The 22181-nt window shown below is 43.4% G+C and overlaps 1 protein-coding gene across 1 annotated transcript; it reads left to right on the top strand.

Annotated features, from left to right (window-relative positions):
- Positions 1-368: 368 nt before the first annotated feature.
- LOC109892079 (glycerol-3-phosphate acyltransferase 4) lies at positions 369-12838 on the top strand. Its single transcript, XM_020484502.2, has 13 exons — positions 369-554; positions 1420-1893; positions 5056-5125; positions 5236-5530; positions 5748-5822; positions 5931-6020; positions 8017-8110; positions 8379-8494; positions 8868-8923; positions 9084-9169; positions 9257-9385; positions 9573-9652; positions 9809-12838. The coding sequence occupies exons 2-13, from the start codon at positions 1729-1731 to the stop codon at positions 10068-10070; spliced, it is 1518 nt and encodes a 505-aa protein (XP_020340091.1). The 5' UTR covers positions 369-554; positions 1420-1728; the 3' UTR covers positions 10071-12838.
- The last annotated feature ends 9343 nt before the right edge of the window (positions 12839-22181 follow it).

Genomic DNA, 22181 nt, shown 5'->3' on the forward strand with positions numbered 1-22181 from the left:
CAACTTGCCTACCTGGTAAAAATAAAGGTGAAATAAAAAATAAAAAATGTTTTTTGGCTAACACTAGTTAGGATTGGCTCGCAAACCTACCTAGAACTTCCCTTATACTGGAAGCACAGACATAAAATGGTATCCACGATGTTATTCTGTTGTAGATAGGATACTAATAAAAAAATATAATTGATCACATATACAAATCACCAACAATATTTTTCCACAAATTAACCACAAGAAAATCGTGGACCACTTGCAAATCTCTGGCCTATGCTACTAGTGACAGAGGGTACAATGTAACAAAAATATATGGAACCAGAGAGGATGGAATGAAGAGCAGGGCCACTCCTGGAACTTCTGCATTGAGCATAGACATTAAAACCAGATTGAGCCCCCCCCTCCCCTCTCGGGGCACTGCAGACCAGACTCAGGTTTAAACAGAGAGGATTAGCTCGCAGTATGAGGTCGATGATTGCAGACATGGAGGGAGTCATGCTAATGATTGATGATGAGTTTCTCATATACGTTTTCCTTGTTGGAGCCCGCCAAGTTAAAAAGAAGTGAGTAAACACACTCTGAAGAAGTAATTTGCATATTTTGTGAGTATAATCGCAATAGGGTTTGGACATCATTACTGTTTGCTAAACGACACATTTTGCAATTATTTATTATTATTATTATAGCACGCTCGTCTGAGGTTGCGTTCATAAATTGCCTCCTGTGTGCCAGTGTGTTCTCGGTCGTTCGTAAATTTAGAGCGTTGTCAGATTGTTTGTAAATTCAGTGCGCTCCCGAGCACATACACTAGACGCTCTGACAGGAGAATGGCAGAAAACCCTAACGTTAGCTACAAACGGAGAAGGGTTTTCGAGAGCTAGTAAGCAGCTTAGTTAGCTAACTTGCTCGCTAGCTAGCTTCAAGATTGTTATGTTAGCTAGCTAGATAGCTATTTTTAGATATATTTAGCTATCTAAATGTGAACAAGTAAATCTGCTTTGTAACAATAGATTTTCTGAGTTCGAACTAGTTCTGTGTGTTCTGCATCTATTGTCCAAATGGGAAAGATCAGTGATGGTTGCTAGGTAACACTACTTAGCTAGCAATTTAGTAAGCTGCTAACCAGCTGTTGCTGTGTTGTTTATAACAGCACCATATGGGACCTCTACTAGTTATGTACTGTATCTACTGACGTTTAATAACTCTGTGTAAGAGCATTATAACACTGAGCTAGCTAACTGTTCAGTTAACATGGCAATTGAACATCAGTTGTGTCCCACATCTAACTATTTAACCAGCCTTCACTATACAGGATAGCTACACCAATATCTGTATTTTTCCAGGGCAGTCTCATCCCTTTTGCAAAGGAACCATAAAAAACAACCTATACAAACAGACTGGTTTACCATTTTCCTTTTTCCTTTGAAGGATGGATCAAGTTGAGGACTGACGTTTTGGATGATCTGACATTACTGGATCCTTTATTATAGTCTTCATGATGAGATCAGTCTGCTCTCCTAGACATTGACTTGAGCTTCCCCAGGCCCGATGTGCCCATGAAGCCCTTGTTTCAGTGCAGGCTTCAGAAGCTGAGGCTATAAAGGGACAAGAGGACTAATCTGCAGCCTTAGTCTTGGTCCTGGACTTCTCTTTAGTCCTTTATCAGTCCTCCCTGTTCCCTGCCATATCCCCTCACCACTCCACTGCACCACAGCCCCGGCCTCACCTGTGGCCAACATGGGCTGGTTCCTCCTCCCATTTGATAACCTGCTGTGTATAGTCCTTGGCATATCCTTCACTGTGGGATTCAGCTCGCTGCTAGTCATAGTCGTGCCGGCCGTCCTTGGAGTGTCCATTGGGATCCGCAGACTGTACATGAAGAGTCTTCTCAAGGTCTTTGAGGTGAGTTTGCTTCACACTGTCACAATGGGTCCGATTCCGACTCTACTTAAGCGTGCGTAAATGGAACGTTTTAAAAAATTCCCTTTTTTATGCACTTTTCTCTATATGCGTATTCTGACCTTGAACTTACACACCTTTTCTCATGCTTAAGATCTAGCGAAACTACCATGTCCAAGTGGAAAAAGCATCTTTATTTTTTCTGATATAAATACCACGATTCTCCATGCACTGGAATTTACAACTTGATAAGAGCTAGTTAAATGAGTAATCAGTTTGGATAAGGGAATTATAAATAAAAATAACACTTGTTTTAGGTCTATTTGACCTTATAATCGCTGGAGACATGTGAAACCAGTCATATGGAAGCAAACTGAAGCATAGCAACAGATCAACTTCCCCACAGTAAAGTTTATGAAATGCTGTGACATTATGCAGAATTTAAATTGTACAGCCTTTTAACTTGCAGGGATGGTCACTCAAATGTCTTAGTTACAGGCTACCCCCGACTTTCTCTTTTTCCTATTTCTATCACGTTAAATATTAGCCACTATCAGTATCGGCCGTCAGTAGGCCTAATAACCACACATATTCAACTGACAATTTACTGTTAGTTCCCTTCAGTTGATATAGGTTACATTATCATTCTATTTAATTACATTGTTTCGTTTATCTTCGTTTGTTTCCTCTCTGAACTACGGTAAGGTCCTGTTGTTATTGCAGGCTAATTAAATCGTAATGGAGTGGTGCGCAGACAAGGCCGTAACAGTCTGAACCCGACGCATGGCGCAACACTTGTAACCGTGTGATGACACAGCCATGTTTAGTGCAGGCAGTAGACAAGGGTAACAGGGTATACTGTTGTAGACTGTTCTATTATAATTATATCTACACTAATCTTCCAACATTACCATGGGTTGAAGAAATTAATGTGGACATTTTCTGAATGAATCAAACCACCGTTTTCCTTCTTTTGTTTGTAAAGGCTCTCCAAACCTGTTTTTTTTAATGATTCATAAATACTTTCCTAAACCTAAATAATCTACAAAATCTTTGTATTTTTAAATCTACCAATTGGTGCTGAAACGGAGACGAATATGCATATATTTAGATGGATTTCTTTAATTGATCCCTAATATTCAGAACCCGTTCTGTCGATATATTCTTGTGTGTAAGTATTCTTGTGTGTATTCTTGTGTGTATGTATGTTTCTACTAAAAGGATGGCTTAAGATAAAAGTCCTGAAAACCCTATTGAATAAAAACTACACGAGAAAATCTGTTGGCCAGCAATTGGGAGGGTTTTCAATAGTTTATTAAATTTATTCAGAGCGCGCAAGAGAGTGTTACGCGACTAAATAAGGTAAGTCTGAATACCAACTACTGAGAAGTGCGTAGAAAAGGCGTCAATTCCTAACTCAGAATTGGGCCCTTAGTGAATGCCTGCTTCGAGATATTTAAAAAAAACTTTGATAGGCGACTTTCATACTCTAATACAAAGTAATTGTATTCCAGTTTTAATGTATGAACTTGAACTATGCCTATATTTTGAATTCGCTTAGCAGTAAGGGGCGTTCATCTAAGGCCAGGCTCAATTTAGAATAGCTGCCCTTATTACACCCCAGGTTGTGTCTGATCGGCTTTGTGGAGAGACTAGTCACCTCAGCTTGGCTCTTTTTCCCCCCTAATGTGGTCAGTCAACTTCACTGACAATAAATGGCATTATAGACATTGTTCTGTGGAGCAATTCATATAATTGTATTTTTCATTCACTAAAGTGAGCACGAGAGACCACTACCCTCAGTGGATTTGTCAAATGTGTCCTCTGGTGGCAGTGTGTGTGTGGTCTTTGGTTCTCCCCTACCACATGACATGTGACATCAACCTGTTGCATCTGTCAGGGGCATGTCACAGTGCCTTTGGCTGTAAGTGCTGAATTAACCTAGCAGCATTGCACTTTCAAATTACTAGGGATTTCATATCAATATGATTATAATCTCCTACACATTCAAACACAGGATTGAGGTTCTTTTCAAGGAAATCATGAGTGAATTAGGCCTAGGTGTGGGGCAGCCACAGGAAATGTGGAGGAAATGGTTTAGGAAGGGATATACAGTAGTCTTCACTGGTCCACCCGAACCTGAATACCCGGCCCGGGACCTGAGCAGGTCCAAATTCTATGTAACCACAGCTGATAGACCCGAATAGACCTGACCACTTCTGGTTCGGGTCTGATTGTCCTCGGGTCCGTTCGGATCCTTCTTTTTTATGGGGTGGCAGGTAGCCTAGTGGTTAGAGTGTTGGGCCGAAAAGTTGCTAGATCACATCCCAGAGCTGACAAGATAAAAATCTGTCATTCTGTCCCTGAACAAGGCAGTTAACCCACTGTTTCTAGGCTGTCATTGTAAATAAGAATTTGTTCTTAACTGACTTGCCTAGTTAAATGTAAAAATCATTTTTTTTAAATGATTTTTTAATTTTTTAAAAATGATTGGGATGGTTCGAGTCCTTCCGGGTCCATACCTCCTAATATACAATAACATGGAGAGGTACACTGCTCTGTAATATGTGTTCTGTGGTTATGTGTATAACATGCAGTGACGTGGTCTTTGCAGGTGGCACTGTTTACATTATGGGAGCCACAAATAGTTGAGTTGGCCAACTTGAAGCATAGCTACTGTAATTATATTGATTGCTAATTGCTGACCCATAAAAGACACAGTGAACAAATTTTGCGGTCATACAGTGCTGTGGGCTGTTTTCAGTCTGTCCCTCAGGGGAAACTTCATGCCCCCCAAATACTCCAGGCTGCCTGTTTCATGCTTATGGGCCTGTCTAAGATAGCTGTTGTGTTCCTATTCTCTGTGGATCTGCTTACTCAGCTCTTGACTCCTTGTCAGTTGTACCATGTGATGTAGTCTTGCTAGGCCAGGCTAACATAATCATTTAGGAGATACAGTCTGGTCCCCAAGACTATCTGTGATGCACCTTCAGGCTTATGAATGACGATATCTTGGCACAGAGAAATTATTGCTTCTCATCAAATGATAAGAATTATGAATATAAATGTCATAAGCTATAGAATATGGCTTAAAAATACCTTTGGGATAGAATTCATGGTTTAAAGTTAATGTACAACTAATGTATGATGCCCCCCTCTTTTTAGTGGGCTACTGTGCGGATGGAGAGAGGCGCAAAGGAGAAGAATCAACATCTTTATAAACCCTATAGTAATGGTACGACCTTTTAATGTACATCTCTCACTTATGGGAACGGCAATGTCTTTGTTGTTGTGTTAACTCTGTCTCTCTTTCCATCCCTCTCCCTCACTCCCTCTCTGTCTCAGGTATCATAGCTAAAGAACTGTCCTCTCTGGAGCAGGAGATCCAGGAGCTCCGTGCCAGCGGCACCACTCTGAGCTCTGAGCCTGAGTTTGAGATGGCGGACATCATGTATTTCTGCCGGCGGGGGGTGGAGAGCATCGTGGATGACGAGGTGACCAAGCGCTTTTCTGCTCAGGAGCTGGAGTCCTGGAACCTGCTGACCCGCAGCAACTTCAACGCCCGCCACATCAGCCTGCGACTCAGCGTGCTCTGGGGACTGGGTCTCTTCATCCGCTATAGCTTCCTGCTGCCACTCAGGTCAGAGGTCAAGAGTCAGGGTCAGCATCTAAGGCAGGAAACGTCTTTGCTAGTTATTGGCCGACAAGGAGCTGTTGTGGACATCAAGATGTCTACAAATTAGATTTATAAGAATTGTGTTTATTTAGCATGAAAGACCTTTTTTTGTGGGTTTTGCACATCACAACTTTTGTTGTAAACAAAATTGATATGTGGTGGACTGTTTTGTGTTCTACAGGGTTACTCTGGCAGCCTCTGGTATTGGTCTGCTTGTGGTCTTGACTACCATAGTGGGCTTCATACCAAGCGGCTGGTACGTTTCCACCAACACCCTCAGAATTACCACAAACTTACAGTACCTTATCTACAAGAAGATTCTGTGTTGGTGAAAGCCTTATTGTCAGTGTGTTGATCTCCTCAGGTTAAGGACGTACCTCAGTGAGAAGATTCATCTGATGTCTTATCGCATCTGTGTCCGATCCCTCACTGCCATCATCACCTATCACAACAGGTACTGTATACCAACCAAATGCTCACTGGCTAGTGTTCATAACATCAGCTTAGACAACAGAGACACAAACCTACTGTATTTTGTCACAGCTTTCTGCCCATTTAGTGACTCACCACCCTATCTTGTACTGAGCTCAAAGCCAGTCTTACAGTGCCTTCATAAAGTATTCATACCCCTTGACTTATTCCATATTTTGTGTTACAGCCTGAATTCAAAATGGTTTAAATAGATTTTGTGAAAACATGTTTTTAGAAATGTTAGCAAATTTATTGAACATGAAATAAATAAATAATAATTGACATAAGTATTCACACCCCAGAGTCAATACTTTGGAGAAGCACCTTTGGTGGCGATTACAGCTTTGAGTTGTCTTGGGTATGTCTGTATCAGTGTTGAGTTGTCTTGGGTATGTCTGTATCAGCTTTGAGTTGTCTTGGGTATGTCTGTATCAGTGTTGAGTTGTCTTGGGTATGTCTGTATCAGCTTTGAGTTGTCTTGGGTATGTCTGTATCAGCTTTGAGTTGTCTTGGGTATGTCTGTATCAGCTTTGAGTTGTCTTGGGTATGTCTGTATCAGCTTTGAGTCGTCTTGGGTATGTCTGTATCAGCTTTGAGTTGTCTTGGGTATGTCTGTATCAGCTTTGAGTTGTCTTGGGTATGTCTGTATCAGCTTTGAGTCGTCTTGAGTATGTCTGTATCTGCTTTGAGTTGTCTTGGGTATGTCTGTATCAGCTTTGAGTTGTATTGGGTATGTCTGTATCAGCTTTGCACATCTGGATTTGGGGATTTTCTCCCATTCTTCCTTGCAGATTTTCTCAAGCTCTGTTAAGTTCGATGGGGAGTGGCAGTGAACAGCAATCTTCAAATCTTTCCATAGATTTTCTATGTGATTCAGGTCTGGGCTTTAGCTGGGTCACTCAAGGACTTTCATATTCTTGTTCTAAAGCCATCCCAGTGTTACCTTGGCTGTATGCTTGGGGTCATTGTTTTGTTAGAAAGTAAATCTTCACCCCAGTCTAAGGTCTTTTTCACTCTGAAGCAGGTTGATTGCTAACAATAGCAACGACAGATTGTTCACTTCCCTGACCAAGGTCCTTCTTGCCCGGTTGCTCAGTTTGGTCGGACGGCCAGCTCTTGGCAGTCTGGGTAATTCCATATGTTTTTTAATTTCCCAATGACCACTGCTCTTGGAAACATTCAACATTCTAGAAATTGCTTTATACCCTTCCCCAGATATATGCCTCATCACAATTCTATCTCAGAGATCTACAGACATTTCCCAAGACTTCATGGTATAGTTTCTGCTCTGACATGCACTGTCAACTGTGGGACCTTTATATAGACAGGTGTGTTTCTTTCTAAATCATGTCCAAACAATTGAATTGGCCACAGGTGGACTCCAATGTTTTTTATATATATTTTTTATTTAACATTTATTTAACTAGGCAAGTCAGTTAAGAACAAATTCTTATTTACAATGACGGCCTACCGGGGAACAGTGGGTTAACTGCCTTGTTCAGGGGCAGAACGACAGATTTTTTACCTTGTTAGCTCGGGGATTCGATCCGGAAACCGTTTGGTTACTGGCCCAACGCTCTAACCACTAGGCTATCTGCTGCCCCAAATCAAGTTGTAGGGACATCTCAAGGATGATCAAAGGAAATTGTCTTCACCTGAGCTAAATTTGGAGTGTCAAAGCGAAGGGTTGTGAAAATGAATTTCATTTTCAATAAATTAGCGCAAAAATGTCTGTTTTCATGTTTTCACTTTGTCATTATTGTATTGTGTGTAGATAGATGGGTGTGATTTAAAAAAAAAATGTAATCCAGTTGGAATTCAGGCTGTAATACAAAATTTGGAATAAGTCAAGGGGTATGAATACTTTCTTTAGGCACTGTATGTCAATTAGGGTGGCACACACTGGTTGTTGGTGGTTTTATGAGATAGGCGGTTTTGTTAATGTGTCTCATTCAGTCGTTTCTTTGCTCTGCCGACAGTGAGAACAAACCAAAGAATGGAGGCATCTGTGTGGCGAATCACACAACTCCCATTGACGTCATCATCCTGGCCAATGATGGCTGCTATTCTATGGTACTGTATGTAAATCCTAGTGTGTAACAGTAAGCATTGTCTGTTTGTTTAAACCTGTGTGTGTGTGTGTGTGTGTGTGTGTGTGTGTGTGTGTGTGTGTGTGTGTGTGTGTGTGTGTGTGTGTGTGTGTGTGTGTGTGTGTGTGTGTGTGTGTGTGTGTGTGTGCTAGTACGGAATATGTGGGGCGCTTGGGAGCCAGATGTATAACCCATTCTTTGCCAAGATGTTTAGTTCAAGATTCCCACTCGGTCATCACTTCCTCTCTCAGGTTGGCCAGATCCATGGTGGTTTGATCGGGGTAGTCCAGAGAGCCATGGTGAAATCCAGCCCCCACATCTGGTTTGAGAGATCTGAAGTCAAAGACCGTCACCTTGTGGCCGAAAGGTAATACTGCAGCTGCATGTTGCGGAAACTATACTTTCCTTCCATTTCTCATTGTCAGACTTGGCGAAGGCATTAAAAAGCAATGAATGCATTCTTATAATGTGGTGAAAACAGTTATATTATTAGTAGCGCTGTGACGGTCATGGAAGTTTGGATGATGGTTTTTGTTGCACATTTTCTCCTCTCCTTCACTCCGGACTGCATGTGCTGCTATAGAAATATGCTTCTTAATTGTGATCATTCAGTCAGCTCTTCGTTCGACGGTTATTTTATTTTCGTGACGGTCTTCATCCATAACCGTCGGTTATACGGTAATATGGTAATCCTAGTGATAAACATGTTATTTACACTGTTCTGTATTTTCATTTTCCAGGCTTAGCAATCATGTAGCAGACAAAACTAAACACCCCATCCTCATCTTCCCAGAGGGTTAGTATGAAAACTGACCCTTTTCTGGTGGATCAAGTGCTGCTCAAATAGAAATGAGATATGGCAACTAATGAAGGCTGTAATGATGATGAAAATTCACCTTATGTCGGATCTGTGTGAGTGTGTAATGATGCGGCGTGACAATGTGTTTCTCACTCAGGCACATGCATCAACAATACCTCAGTGATGATGTTCAAAAAGGGCAGCTTTGAGATAGGCTGTACTGTCTACCCTGTGGCCATTAAGGTAGTCTCTCCCTCTCTCTCTACTGCCGTTGTATCTATTATTCTCTCTCAACCACCTAACCCTCTCCCTTTGACCTCCCTGTGATAGTATGACCCTAGGTTTGGCGACGCGTTCTGGAACAGCAGTAAGTTTGGGATGGTCAACTACCTTCTGAGGATGATGAGCAGTTGGGCCATCGTCTGCAGTGTCTGGTACCTTCCACCTATGAGCAGAGAGGTGTGGCCTTTGTTTTGGTTTAGCCCAGTAACGTTGTTATTATTGATTTGTATAATGCAGTTATAAACAAGGGGATCCCCTAAGGTCTAGACCTAAATAATCCTGACAGTCATAAGTCAAAAACTCCATCCTGGTATGGAGACTCAATGTTAACTGTCTGACTGAGCCATCTCTGTTGTCTGCGTAGGAGGGAGAGGATGCGGTGCAGTTTGCCAACAGAGTAAAAGCAGCCATCGCCACGCAGGGAGGACTGGTGGACCTGCTGTGGTGAGTTTCAGTGAATACGCATCTCACACGCACACACATCCTGTCTAGCACGATTCCTAGCTGTGTGTTTATCATGGTGTGTACATTCTTGCAAGTGTACATGTGTTGAGGGTTGTACAAAACGGCTCTTCCCTGTGTTTATCTGTTTGCTCTAAGGGATGGAGGGCTGAAACGAGGGAAGGTGAAAAATACGTTCAAAGAGGAGCAGCAGAAGCTGTACAGCAAGGTGCTGGTTGGAGACCAGGAGGACCAAGGTGAAGACAGACCACAGGAAGATGAAGAAGAATTAGAAGAGGAGGACCAAATTGAAGACAGACCACTTGAAGATTACACACCCAGACCACTGGAAGACTGCTCTCTGAGACTACAAGAAGAAGAGGAGGAGAGAGGCTCAGAGACACCAATGAAGGACCAATGAGGGTGGGGGTTCCATTCCTACCAGGTTATTAAGTGTCAGCGGAGCCCCACTCACTGTCTTGGTGAGGCACTAGACCAGAGGATTTATTGGATTGGAAGCCTTAAAGTAATTTCAATAACAATGAACTACTCAGATACCATTTCAATAGCAATGAACTACTCAGAGACCATGTAGTGCAACTGAAACAGTATCATTTTCTACAGGCTGTAAGCCACATACTTTTGAGTTTGTGCTGCACTATGCACAGTCATTTTATGAATGTTAACTGTTTTAATACTGTATTTAAATATTTATCTTTAATATTTTCTTTGTATTTATGCTATTTTGACCAGTATATTTGGGTAATTTTGGGTAGTGTAATTAGGTCCCCCAACACTTGATTAAAACAATGTATCATAAAGAGGACATGTTAAACTTAATACAATTAATTTCAGCCTGTTTTGGCCTTCAATGGTGACATCACCATACAGGTAAATGAATAGACCAATAAGAAAGAGGGTGCCAAATCTCCTGCCAATAACAGCACATTTTTACTTTTCCCCTCCCCACTCAGACTACTCCCAGACAATCCTAGCAACATTCTTGCTTGAGAAATTGCCCTTTGCTAAGAAGCTATTCTTGTTAGTTTTCAATTAAAATTTCAATTAAACTTTTTACCCAGAAATGATTTGATATTGAGATAAAATGGCTGCATTGGAACTTTTAAAGTAACAGGGTTGACTTAACAGGATTGAAGTTTTCATCTTAAATTAGCCATAACTTGTGTGCAATAGGGATGGGCAATTGAATGCAAGCTTCATCACAATTATTATTATTATTTTTTTTTTACATTTCTACCCTCTCTATCTATGGGGAAACATTCAGTTATCCACCCACCACACAACACCAGAAAATAACCAAAAAGCTTTTACATTATGATTTGATGTCATAGTTTCTTTAGAGAAAATATTTTATAAAAGGAATAGTTTAAATTAGAGTTCCATTAATGCAACAGGGTGGCCCCTAAAATGAGGGACAAATGTAAGTTATTCACTTATCGTGTGAAGTAAATAATAATCTTCAGAAATGACTTTGTCAAAGCAATAAAATAACTAGGGCTTTACAATGAAGGAGAAATGTTTGGGTTAAGTGGGATAAAATCCTACTAGAAGTCTGGAAAACACGAGGGACATGTCAAAATGCACATTTTTGGCACTTTAGCAAGTCTTTAGTCAAGTAAAAATCTGTTAACGTTAAATAGCACTTTAATATAACAGGCTTTTCAGTATTGGTGCACAATTACAACTTCAAATATCAAAGGGAGGCAAAAGGCACTCAATTCGTGGAACGATCCATTTATGCATATTGTGAAAACAGGAGGAAAGGTTACAAAGCCACAGCAGACCAAATATGCAGATAATGGGTCAATATGTGTCACAGTCCTAGACAATAGAGAACATGACACGGAAGACTGTTACCATGTTATCTAGATAAGCTTTGTTGTACAATTAATGGTAAAATATATTGCATTTCTAAAAGTTAACAATATTGTCATGAATTCAGTGTGTGTGTGAAATTAAGGCTAAATATAAGCCCCACTAATAATTGTATCAAAATACACTGAACAAAAATATAAATGCAACACTTAAAGTGTTGGTCCTATGTTTCATGAGCTGAAATAAAAGATCACAGAAAATGTCCTTATGCACAAAAAGCTTATTTCTCAAAAATGTTGTGCACGCATTTGTTTACATCCCTGTTAGTGAGCAGTTCTCCTTTGTCAAGATATGCCACACCTGTCAGGTGGATGGATTATCAAGAAGCTGATTAAACAGCATGATTATTACACCTTGTGCTGGGGACAATAAATGTCCACTCTAAAATATGCAGTTTTGTCACACAACACAATGCCAAGAGATGTCTAAAGTTTTGAGGGAGTGTACAATTGGCATGCTGACAGCAGGAATGTCTACCAGAACTGTTAATTTAATATTAATTTCTCTACCATAAGCCGCCTCCAATGTCATTTGAAAGAAATTGTCTGTACATCCAACCGGCCGCACAACCGCAGACCACGTGTAACCATGCCAGCCCAGGACCTTCACATCAAGCTTCTTCACCTGTGGGATCGTCTGAGACCAGCCACCCGGACAGATAATGAAACAGGAGTATTTCTGTCTGTAATAAAGCCCTTTTGTGGAGAAAAAATATTTCTGATTGGCTGGGCCTGGCTCCCCAGTGTGTAGGCCTATGCCCTCCCAGGTCCACCCATGGGCACCCCTATTCAGTCATGTGAATTCCATAGGGTGTAATTAATTAATTTCAATTGATTGAACTGTAAAAACGGTAAAATCATTGAAATTGTTGCATTTATATTTTGTTCAATAGCTTGAATTCTATCTAAAAACACCAGATTTGCCCCTGGTGTGATATACAATGAAATCAATGTGTATTTTTCACCATGTAAGGTACAATTCATCATTAGAAAACAGCCTTCTTGGTCAATGTGCTGGGATATAAGGGAACATTTTGTATTATTATTTATCAGGATGCCTATACCTCTGCTGTTACTGCAGTATGTGACAGCATATGCCTCTCCAACCCAGCTCCTCTTTAAATGTTACATTTTTCCTTTTTTAAATGTAACTCTTGCAAGAAAACCACATCTGCTGAAAATCTTTTTGAGAACCATATGCTTTTTTCCCCCCACAGTGGAGCCTATGCACATATAGAATCAATGTTAACCTTATCTGTTCTGTCTATCATGGAAGAACCAAGTAAAACATTTTTGCAGACTGTACATTACATCTATAGTGTGTGTGGGCATGTGGACTGAGCAGTCATTTAACAAAAAACCCGTTGTGGAAATGTTTATCCTTCCTGGCGTTTCTTCAAGTTCTTCTTCAGATAGTGTTTCAGTTCGTCCTTTTTAACGGAACATGTTCAAAGTGGATGGCCCTTGATAATGTCTCTCACCTAAGCCGCCACCGTCCTTTACAGTCCATTATGTCTCTGTCCATTTTCCTACCAGTACACCAGCAGCATGAGAGAAGTTAGGACTGGATCTCTCTCCATGCTCACTCCACATGGACCCATGTCACATGAGAGAAAAGGTAGTTGATAGTGTCGACTGGATGCTGTGTACAGGTTGCTGGCTCGGACTCAGGTCTCATGGTAGAAGTGGTGAAGGACCATAATGAACGCCATTGTCGCCATTACTTCAGCCGATTAGACAGGGTGTTGAGGTTCACACTGTTTTTTTGGCCGAATGATCCCTTCCTGCATCTAGATACCATCTGTGGTCACCTTCGCCATAACCACGAGAGAGGACAGACCAGAACAACTGTTTAGTTTAAGGCATTTCTGTTTCAGGAAAATCAGACTTCTAAGACAAATGTCAAAGAGAATAACAACACACAGTTGAAACTATTTCCCCACCCAATTGGCTTATACTCCCCTATCATCTTGGCAATCTCAATGAAGAGTTACAGGTCAGGGAGTCAGAGGGCTAATCCTTAGGGAGAAATCCCAACCATCCAGCAGACCCAATCTGGTGAGATTTGTTATTGAAGCAAGACAAAAACAAATAAAAGAAAACAACAGCAATACACTTCTTCATATAAAACAAGATGTTGTCACGCCCTGGTCTTAGTATTTTGTGTTTATATATTTATTTGGTCAGGCCAGGGTGTGACATGGGGTTATTTTGTGTTGTGGTATTGGGGTTTTAGTAGGTATTGGGATTGTGGCTGAGTAGGGGTGTCTAGCATAGTCTGTGGCTGCCTGAGGCGGTTCTCAATCAGAGTCAGGTGATTCTCGTTGTCTCTGATTGGGAACCATATTTAGGTAGCCTGGGTTTCACTGTGTGTTTTGTGGGTGATTGTTCCTGTCTCTGTGTAGTGTTCACCAGAATAGGCTCAGTCACTTTGGATTTTCTTTTTTCATTGTTTTGGAAGAGAAGAGAACGAGCGCCATTCTCCTTGCGGAGATGGTGCTAAATACATCAACACGGTCGGCCCCTGGGATTGGGCTGGCCAACACGATTCGTTTTGCTTGGAAGGAAAAGGAGTTGGAGCCTTTAGGACGGGAAACCTTTGGAAGGATAATATTGATGGGGATTCTAAAGCTGACGGTGAAGGACGTGTTTTGTTTCCAAGGCAACTCGTTGGAGGGAGCATACGACGTGGCACTATATACAGAGGAGAAACACGATGATATCCTGAGAAGGGCAAGAGCAGTGGGAGGCGAGAGGCCGATGAGCCACTATGAAATAACAAGCCTGGCGAAGAATAACTTTAGGGTTGTAACTGTCAACATTTACAACCCATACGTTAAGGATGAAGAGGTGAGGGCCTTTCTGGGGAGATACATGGATAACGTCTCCTCAGCAAGGCACCTCAAAGACTCCCTTGGGTTTTGGAATGGGAGGAGAGGCTTCCAGGCCCTCCTCAGAGAGGACCCAAAGGGACATGGTGGCTACCTCCATCCTCCTGCTATGTTCTCCCTAGGGGCTGACAGGGGGACGTTGTTTTATGCACGTCAGCCCCCGTTTTGCAGGCGCTGTATGGCCTACGGCCACATATTCGCCTCGTGCAGCACAAGAAAATGCAGATTTTGTGGATCTGAGGAACACGAGGCGAAGGATTGTGACAAGCCTAAGGCGTGCCACGGGTGTGGCTCGTCAGCACACCTGTGGCGGGGGTGCCCGGTTCGTCAGAGGTCATATGCGTCTGCGGCTGGGGGGGAGCAGGAGCGGGGGATGGGGGAAGAAGAGGAGGGGAAGGAAGCAAGCCTCATGACCAGAGTACAGGTCCAGAGGGGAAGGCCGCAAGGAAGGAGGAGGAGCAAGAAGCGGCGGATGGAAGAGAGAAGGAAACGGAAGGCACGGGAGTAGGAGAACCAGGAAAAGCGGCGGAAGAAGGCAACCGAGTGGAGGAGCATGAGAGAGAAGAAAGCGAGGGAGGAGTGTTGGAGAAGGAGACGGTGGAAGAGCAAGTGGACTGGGGGGAAAGTGCCCTGGTGGAAAAGATGAGGGGTATGGTGGAGGAGCCGGTGGGGGGGGTGGGGTGGGGGGGGGGGGTGGTGGTGGTGGTATCTCTCCACTGCCGCCATCACCAAAGAAGAGAATGAAGAGGAGGGTGCGATTGGTCGACAGTGAGAGGGAGGGGATGGCCAAGAGAGTGATGGGGGTGGGAGAAACCTCTGGGTTGCTGCTGGTTTCCCCAGGCCCTCAACTTCTGTTGGGTGGGGACACACCTAACAAGACTCAGGACTGGGTACAGGAGGAGGTGGGGAGTTTTTTGTTTGGGGACTCAGCCTCCCCGATTTTTTAAAAAAAAATTTTCCAATCCAGCTGCAGCACTGGGGAGGGGGAGGATTGTGGGGGTAGACCCAGGGTGCAGGGCACCCCGGAGCCAAACACTATTCCTGCATCCTGGGTTGTGAGATGGAGGAAGTGGGGGGGGATGTCGGGAGTACGGATGGTGTTTTCACCGGTAGATATGGAGCAGGGGAGCATCGGGTGAGTCTCCTGTTTTTGATTTTTTTTCTGTCTGGGTTTAGAATTTGAGTGTATTACATGTTTTTATTTGATTCTTTCATGGGGTCTAATTTTACTTTTGTTACTTTAAATGTAAGGGGTTTAAGGGATTTTGTTAAGAGGAGGGCGGTTTTTAGTTATTTGGAGGGTGTGGGGTTTGATTTTTGTTTTTTACAGGAGGTTCACCTGAGGGATGGAGGGGATGTTAGTAGGTTTAAGAGGGAGTGGGACAAGGGGGAGTCGGTTTGGGGTATTGGGGGGGTGCACTCATCGGGGGTAGGGATTTTGTGTGGGCACAGGGAGGTAAAAGTGGAGGATTATTTTGTGGTAATGCAGGGGAGGGTTATAGGGGTGGATGTCACGATAAGGGATTGTAAATTTAGATTAGTGGTGGTGTATGGGCTACAGGTGGTGGCAGACAGGAGGGAGATGGTGGACTGTCTGACGCCCCTGTGTGTCACAAATAGGAAATTAGTGATAGGGGGGGATTTTAATACAGATTTAGGAATAGGGGGGGATAGCAGTGCAGGCGCCATTACCAGGCTAATGGCTTGCCATGGTCTGGTTGATGGTGGTCTGCACACTACTCCGAAAATGGCCGGTCCTACATGGCGCAACTCCAGGGGGGTTGAGCGGAGGCTCGACTATATTTTTGTACCCAGGTCTTTGGGTAAGTTGTCTGGGCGGCTGTTGCCTGTTTTCTTTTCGGATCACGACGGGGTGCTCCTGCAGGTGGGGTCGCCAGTCTGCCTCTTTGGTAGGGGGTACTGGAAGTTAGATCGGGATGTGCTGGAGGAGCAGGCTTTTGTTGACGGGTTTTATGATTTCTTTTGGAGGCTTGAAGGCCTCCGGTCCATGTGCGAGGGGGTGTTAGAGTGGTGGGAATTAGTTAAGGTGAGGATTAGGGCTTTTATAATAGGGTATTGCAAGAGGAAAAAAAGGGAGGAGAGGAGGGAGGTGGATCGTATCCAAAGGTTAATTGAACTCGAGTATGAGGCAGGCAACCTCGGCGGGTCGTTTGACTGGGAGAGATCCGCTACCCTAAAGGCGCAGCTCAGGGAGTTGCAGGAGCGGAAGGCTCGAGCTTTCCTGGAGCGTGCGCATAGTGGCTTTCTAGAACACAATGAGACTTGTTCCGCTATGTTCTTTAAGTCGGTTAGGGCCAGACAGAGTAGGAAGGTAATGCATGGCGTTAGGGAAGAAAATGGTAGTATAGTTAGAGAACCAGAGGATATGGTCAGGGTGACAACTGATAATTTCCAAGGTTTATTTAAGGAAAGGGAAATAGATGTAGAGCAGGGAAATGTGTTTTTAGAACACTTGTCCAGGTGGTTGCCGGAGGACATTAGAGAAGTGATGGAGGCCCAGATTTCACTAGAAGAGGTTGAGAGCGCTCTTAGGAGGATGGGAAAAGGGAAGGTGCCTGGGATGGATGGGCTGCCGGCTGAGTTTTATCTCATGTTTTGGGGTATACTTGGACCAGTGGTCCTCAAAGTCTTGAAGGCCATCCTTGAGACTGGGGTCCCGGGGGGATCAATGGCTGTTGGTGTGCTGTCACTTTTATATAAGAAGGGGGAAGTAACAGACCTTGGCAACTGGCGGCCATTGACCATGCTGTGCGTAGATTACAAGCTACTTGCAAAGGTTTTAGCAGACCGGTTGCGCACAGCCCTTCCCTACGTCGTTCATGAGGATCAGACGTGCGGGGTAGAGGGCCGCTCTATTAGATGGAACCTACAGTTAATCAGGGACTCCATCGCTTGGGTTGAAGATAGAGGACTGCCTTTAATGGTAGCAGCGCTAGATCAGGCGAAAGCCTTTGATCGCGTGAATAGATCCTTTTTATTCAGAGTGTTAGGTCGATTAGGATTTGGGGAGAAGTTCATAGGATGGATTCGTACATTATATGTCGGAGCGGGGTGCCGAGTTAGTGTAAATAGTCACTTGGGTGACGTTTTTGACCTCTCGTCTGGGGTCAGGCAGGGGTGCCCACTCTCGGCTCTCCTCTTCGTTCTGTACATGGAGCCTCTGGGGGCTGCCATTAGGGCAGACACAGGGGTGGAAGGCTTGTTGATCCCTGGAAGTGGTGGGCTGCGTGTTAAGATGACGCAGTACGCCGACGACACTTCCTTGCTGCTGTGCAAGGACTCGTGCCTGACAAGGTCCCTTGCCATCTTTGGGGATTTCACCCGAGCGTCGGGAGCGGTTCTGAACCATGCAAAGTCTTCCGTCAAGTTTTTCGGTAGATGGCGCGGTAGAACGGATGTGCCCGGGGGGTTATCTCTCTGTGAGGGGGCCCTGAGGATTCTCGGGGTCCATTTTGAGACCTCTGGCTCAGCGACGCTGAACTGGAACATGCGTATCGCAGTGGTACAGAGGAAGCTAGCAATGTGGAAGGCTAGGTATTTGTCTTTTATGGGCAAAGTCCTGGTCCTAAAGGTGGATGTGTTGCCGTCTCTTTTGTATTTGGCGTACATCTACCCATTGCCGGCTTGTCTGAGGAGGCCTCTAGTGAGGCTTGTGTTTCAGTTCATGTGGAGTGGCAGGTACGAGTGGGTCGCCAGGGCACGCATGATCTGTCCCATCGGGGAGGGAGGTAGGGGGGTACCACATTTCCCCCTCAAGCTGGACACAATTTTTGTTTCTTTCTTGTTAACAGAGCTTGCTCATCCAGTGATACACCCATCCGGTTATCTCCTGCGGGTGTTCTTCTCGTATCAGGCGAGAAGCATAATGGTGTGGTCTAACACGGGTCCTCGGGCGGAACAGCTGCCGTGGCATTTTGGTCATGCGGCCAAGTGGCTGCGTGCGCACCCTGAGGTTGAAGTTGCCCGAGTAGGTTTAGATCACAGGCACCTGTACGAGGAGGCCAGAAAGGCAGGGAGTCCGGTGCCTGTAGTGGGCATCTCGGAAGTGGTCTGGGAGGGAGTGCAGGCACGGGGTCTGGACAACAGGCTCAAGGACCTGAATTGGTTGAGCCTCCATAGGTGCTTGCCGGTACGTTCCATCATGTACCGGTATAGTTTGGTGCAATCCCCCACCTGTCCAAGATCCTCTTGTGGCAGGGAGGAGACTGTGCGCCATGTCTTTTGGGACTGTGCCTTTGCCGGAGTAGTATGGTCTAGGGCACGGGTGTTGTTAGGTTTGGTAAGGGGGGATTTTGTATTGACGTGGGCCAGGTTAGAGAGAGGTGTAGGGAGAGCGAGAGGGACGGATAGGGACAGGTTTCTGCTCTGGCTTCTCATGAGTCTCTTTAAACGGGGGCTATGGGAAGCCAGGCAGAACATGGTGAAGACAGGGAGAGATTGGGGGGTGGAAGGGATAGTGAGGAGGGTGGAAGGAGATTTGAGGGAGGAGAGGAAGTGGGGGCAGCATGCTGCTCAGGAGAGGTGGAAGGGGGGTTTAGGGCTGGGTGTCATTTAGATTTGTAAGGGGATAGATTAGGGACGGAGAGATAGGGAAAGGTATTTTGTAGGGTGACGGGAGGGAAGATGCTCCCCTGAGGTTTTGTTTGGGGTTTATGTTTAGTTAAATTAGTTAAATTAAAATACCATTATTTGAGTATGTATGAAAATTATGAGTTGTAAAGAATGAATGGTATTGAAGATAATAAATTATTTTTTGTTTAAAAAAAAATAAAAAAAATAGGCTGTATAGGTTTTCACGTTCCGTTTCTTGCTTTTGTATTTGTCGTGTTTATTCATTCATTAAACATGTATCGAACTAACCACGCTGCATTTTGGTCCGACTCTCCTTCGACGGAAGAAAGCCGTAACAGATGTGGGGAAACTTCAAATGGATTGATGTTAACTGTCATCCCTATTAAGTGAGTGTTTTCCTTTACCTCAGACATTATTTCAAGATATTTCAAACATTTTGTGTATCAGGTTTACAATGGGTTTTTCAATACACTTCTTCTCAAGAGAATGTACTTGTGTGCAACCAAAACTCTGACAATAGAAACACTCATTTGTGTACAGCATCCTTTCTGACCTGCGAAAACCCCACTAAAACCAAATAAAAAGACCCCACACTTCTAAATCAAACAGAGTATTAACCACTAACAAATATTAATTAACAGGTGGATTGTGTGTGAGTGCTGGCGTGAGTGTGACAAAAATCGTAGGGTAAACACAAACAAAATGGCATTAATTTGGGAGGCCCCTTAACTTCTCTAGGGTAGGTGGGACGCTACCGTCAACATCCAGTGAAAGTGCAGGGCGCCAAATTCAAACAACAGAAATCTTATAATTAAAATTCCTCAAACATACAAGTATTATAAACCAATCTAAAGATAAACTTCTTGTTAATCCAGCCAGTGTCTGATTTCAAAAAGGCTTTACGGCAAAAGCACACCATGCGATTATGTTAGATCAGCGCCTAGCCACAGAGAACCATACAGCCATTTCCCAAAGGAGAGGTGTCACAAAAGACAGAAATAGCGTTATAATGAATCACTAACCTTTGATCTTCACTGGATGGCACTCCCAGGACTACATGTTAGACAATAAATCTGTGTTTTGTTCGATAAAGTTAAACCTCATTTGAAATTGGCGAGTTATGTTCCGAAATGCATTGTCTCAAACAAACATCCTGTGAAAGTGCAGAGAGCCACAAATATACTAGTCATAAACATTGATCTAAGATACAAGTGTTATACATACGATTAAAGATAAACATCTCCTTAATGCAACCGCTGTGTCAGATTTCAAAAAGGCTTTACGGCAAAAGCACACCATGCGATTATGTTAGGTCAGCGCCTAGCCACAGAACCATCCAGCCATTTTCTGTCACAATAGTCAGAAATAGCGTTAAAATGAATCCCTTACCTTTCATGATCTTCATCTGATGGCACTCCCAGGTCTCCATGTTAGACAAATGTTTGTTTTGTTCGATAAAGTTCATCTTTATGTCCAAATACCTCCTTTTTGTTTGCGCGTTTAGTCTAGTAATTCAAATGCAGAAGGCGCGGGCACTAAGTCCAGACAAAGTCAAAAGTTCCATTATACTTCGTAGAAACATGTCAAACGATGTATAGAATCAATCTTTAGTATGTTTTTATCATAAATCTTCAATAATAGTCCAACCGGACAATTCCTTTGTCATTAGAAGTTAAAGGGAACGGAGATCCCTCAACAAATCAAGGCTTTCAGCCAGACCCCTGGTTGAAACAGCTCTTATTCGCCCCCCTTTCACAATAGAAGCCTGAAACGTTCTAAAGACTGTTGACATCTAGTGGAAGCCTTAGGAAGTGCAATCTGACCACATTTACACTGTATATTGGATAGGCAATCACTTGAAAATCACTACAAACCTCAGATTTCCCACTTCCTGGTTGGATTTCTCAGGTTTTTGCCTGCCATGAGTTCTGTTATACTCAGACATCATTCAAACAGTTTTAGAAACTGCAGAGTGTTTCCTATCCAAATATACTATAATATTCATATCCCAGCCTCTGGGCCTGAGTAGTAGGCAGTTTACTCCGGGCACGCTTTTCATCCAGATGTAAAAATACTGTCCCCTACCCCAAAGAAGTTAACAGCTGGATCCGGGCTCTCCCAAGGCACCTGCCTCAAGAAGCCTTTCTAAGGGAGAGATACAGAATCATTGATAAACAGGAAGAAAAAAAACTTGGTAGCGGACATTTCATCATTCCTAGAAAAAAGAAAAACAAAATTGAGTTTACTGCATCTTGGGCAGGAAGTCTTAATAAACCCATCCGTATACAGAATTATACCTCAGACACATTTATAATTCAGACACATCAGATGATATGGTGTCCCATAAAGCTGAATTGGGCACCTTCTAAAGTAAACAACTATTTTGTATTCTTAATTATTTGGCCTCACAAGTCTTCAACTGGCAGCTTCATTAAATAGTGCCCACAAAACACCAGTCTCAATGTCAACAGTGAAGCGGCGACTCCGGGATGCTGGCCTTCTAGGCAGAGTTGCAAAGAAAAAGTAATATCTCAGACAATAAAAAGGAAAGATTAAGATGAGCAAAAGAAAAAAGACACTGAACAATTCTGCCTAGAAGGTCAGCATCCTGGAGTTGCCTCTTCACTGTTGATGTTGAGACTAGTGTTTTGCGGATACTATTTAATGAAGCTGCCAGTTGAGTACTTGGGAGGCATCTGTTTCTCATACTAGACACTTTAATGTACTTGTCCACTTGCTCAGTTGTGCACCGGGGCCTCCTACTCCTCTTTCTATTCTGGTTAGGGCCAATTTGCGCTGTTCTGTGATGGAAGCAGTACACTGCGCTGTACGAGATCTTCAATTTCCTGGCACTTTCTCACATGGAATAGCCTTCATTTCTCAGAACAAGAATAGACTGACGAGAAAGTTATGTTTCTGGCCATTTTGAGCCTGTCATCGAAGCCACAAATGCTGATGCTCCAGATACTCAACTTGTCTAAAGGACAGTTTTATTGCTTCTTTAATTAGCACAACAATTTTCAGCTGTGCTAACACAATTGCTAAAGTTGGCTTTTCTAATGATCAATTAGCCTTTTAAAATGATATACAGTGCCTTGCGCGCGCAAGCCCCCTTGAACTTTGCGACCTTTTGCCACATTTCAGGCTTCAAAC

This window comes from Oncorhynchus kisutch, linkage group LG6 (genome assembly GCF_002021735.2).
Source record: "Oncorhynchus kisutch isolate 150728-3 linkage group LG6, Okis_V2, whole genome shotgun sequence".
NCBI classification, from domain to species: domain Eukaryota; kingdom Metazoa; phylum Chordata; class Actinopteri; order Salmoniformes; family Salmonidae; genus Oncorhynchus; species Oncorhynchus kisutch.

What these genes read in the sequence shown, in the direction of transcription:
- LOC109892079 (XM_020484502.2), top strand. Translation starts at nt 1,729, where the DNA reads ATGGGCTGGTTCCTCCTCCCATTTGATAACCTGCTGTGTATAGTCCTT. An exon ending in AGCTTCCTGCTGCCACTCAG is followed by an intron (nt 5,531 to 5,747) that starts GTCAGAGGTCAA and finishes TGTGTTCTACAG; the next exon opens with GGTTACTCTGGCAGCCTCTG. An exon ending in CATCCTCATCTTCCCAGAGG is followed by an intron (nt 8,924 to 9,083) that starts GTTAGTATGAAA and finishes TTTCTCACTCAG; the next exon opens with GCACATGCATCAACAATACC.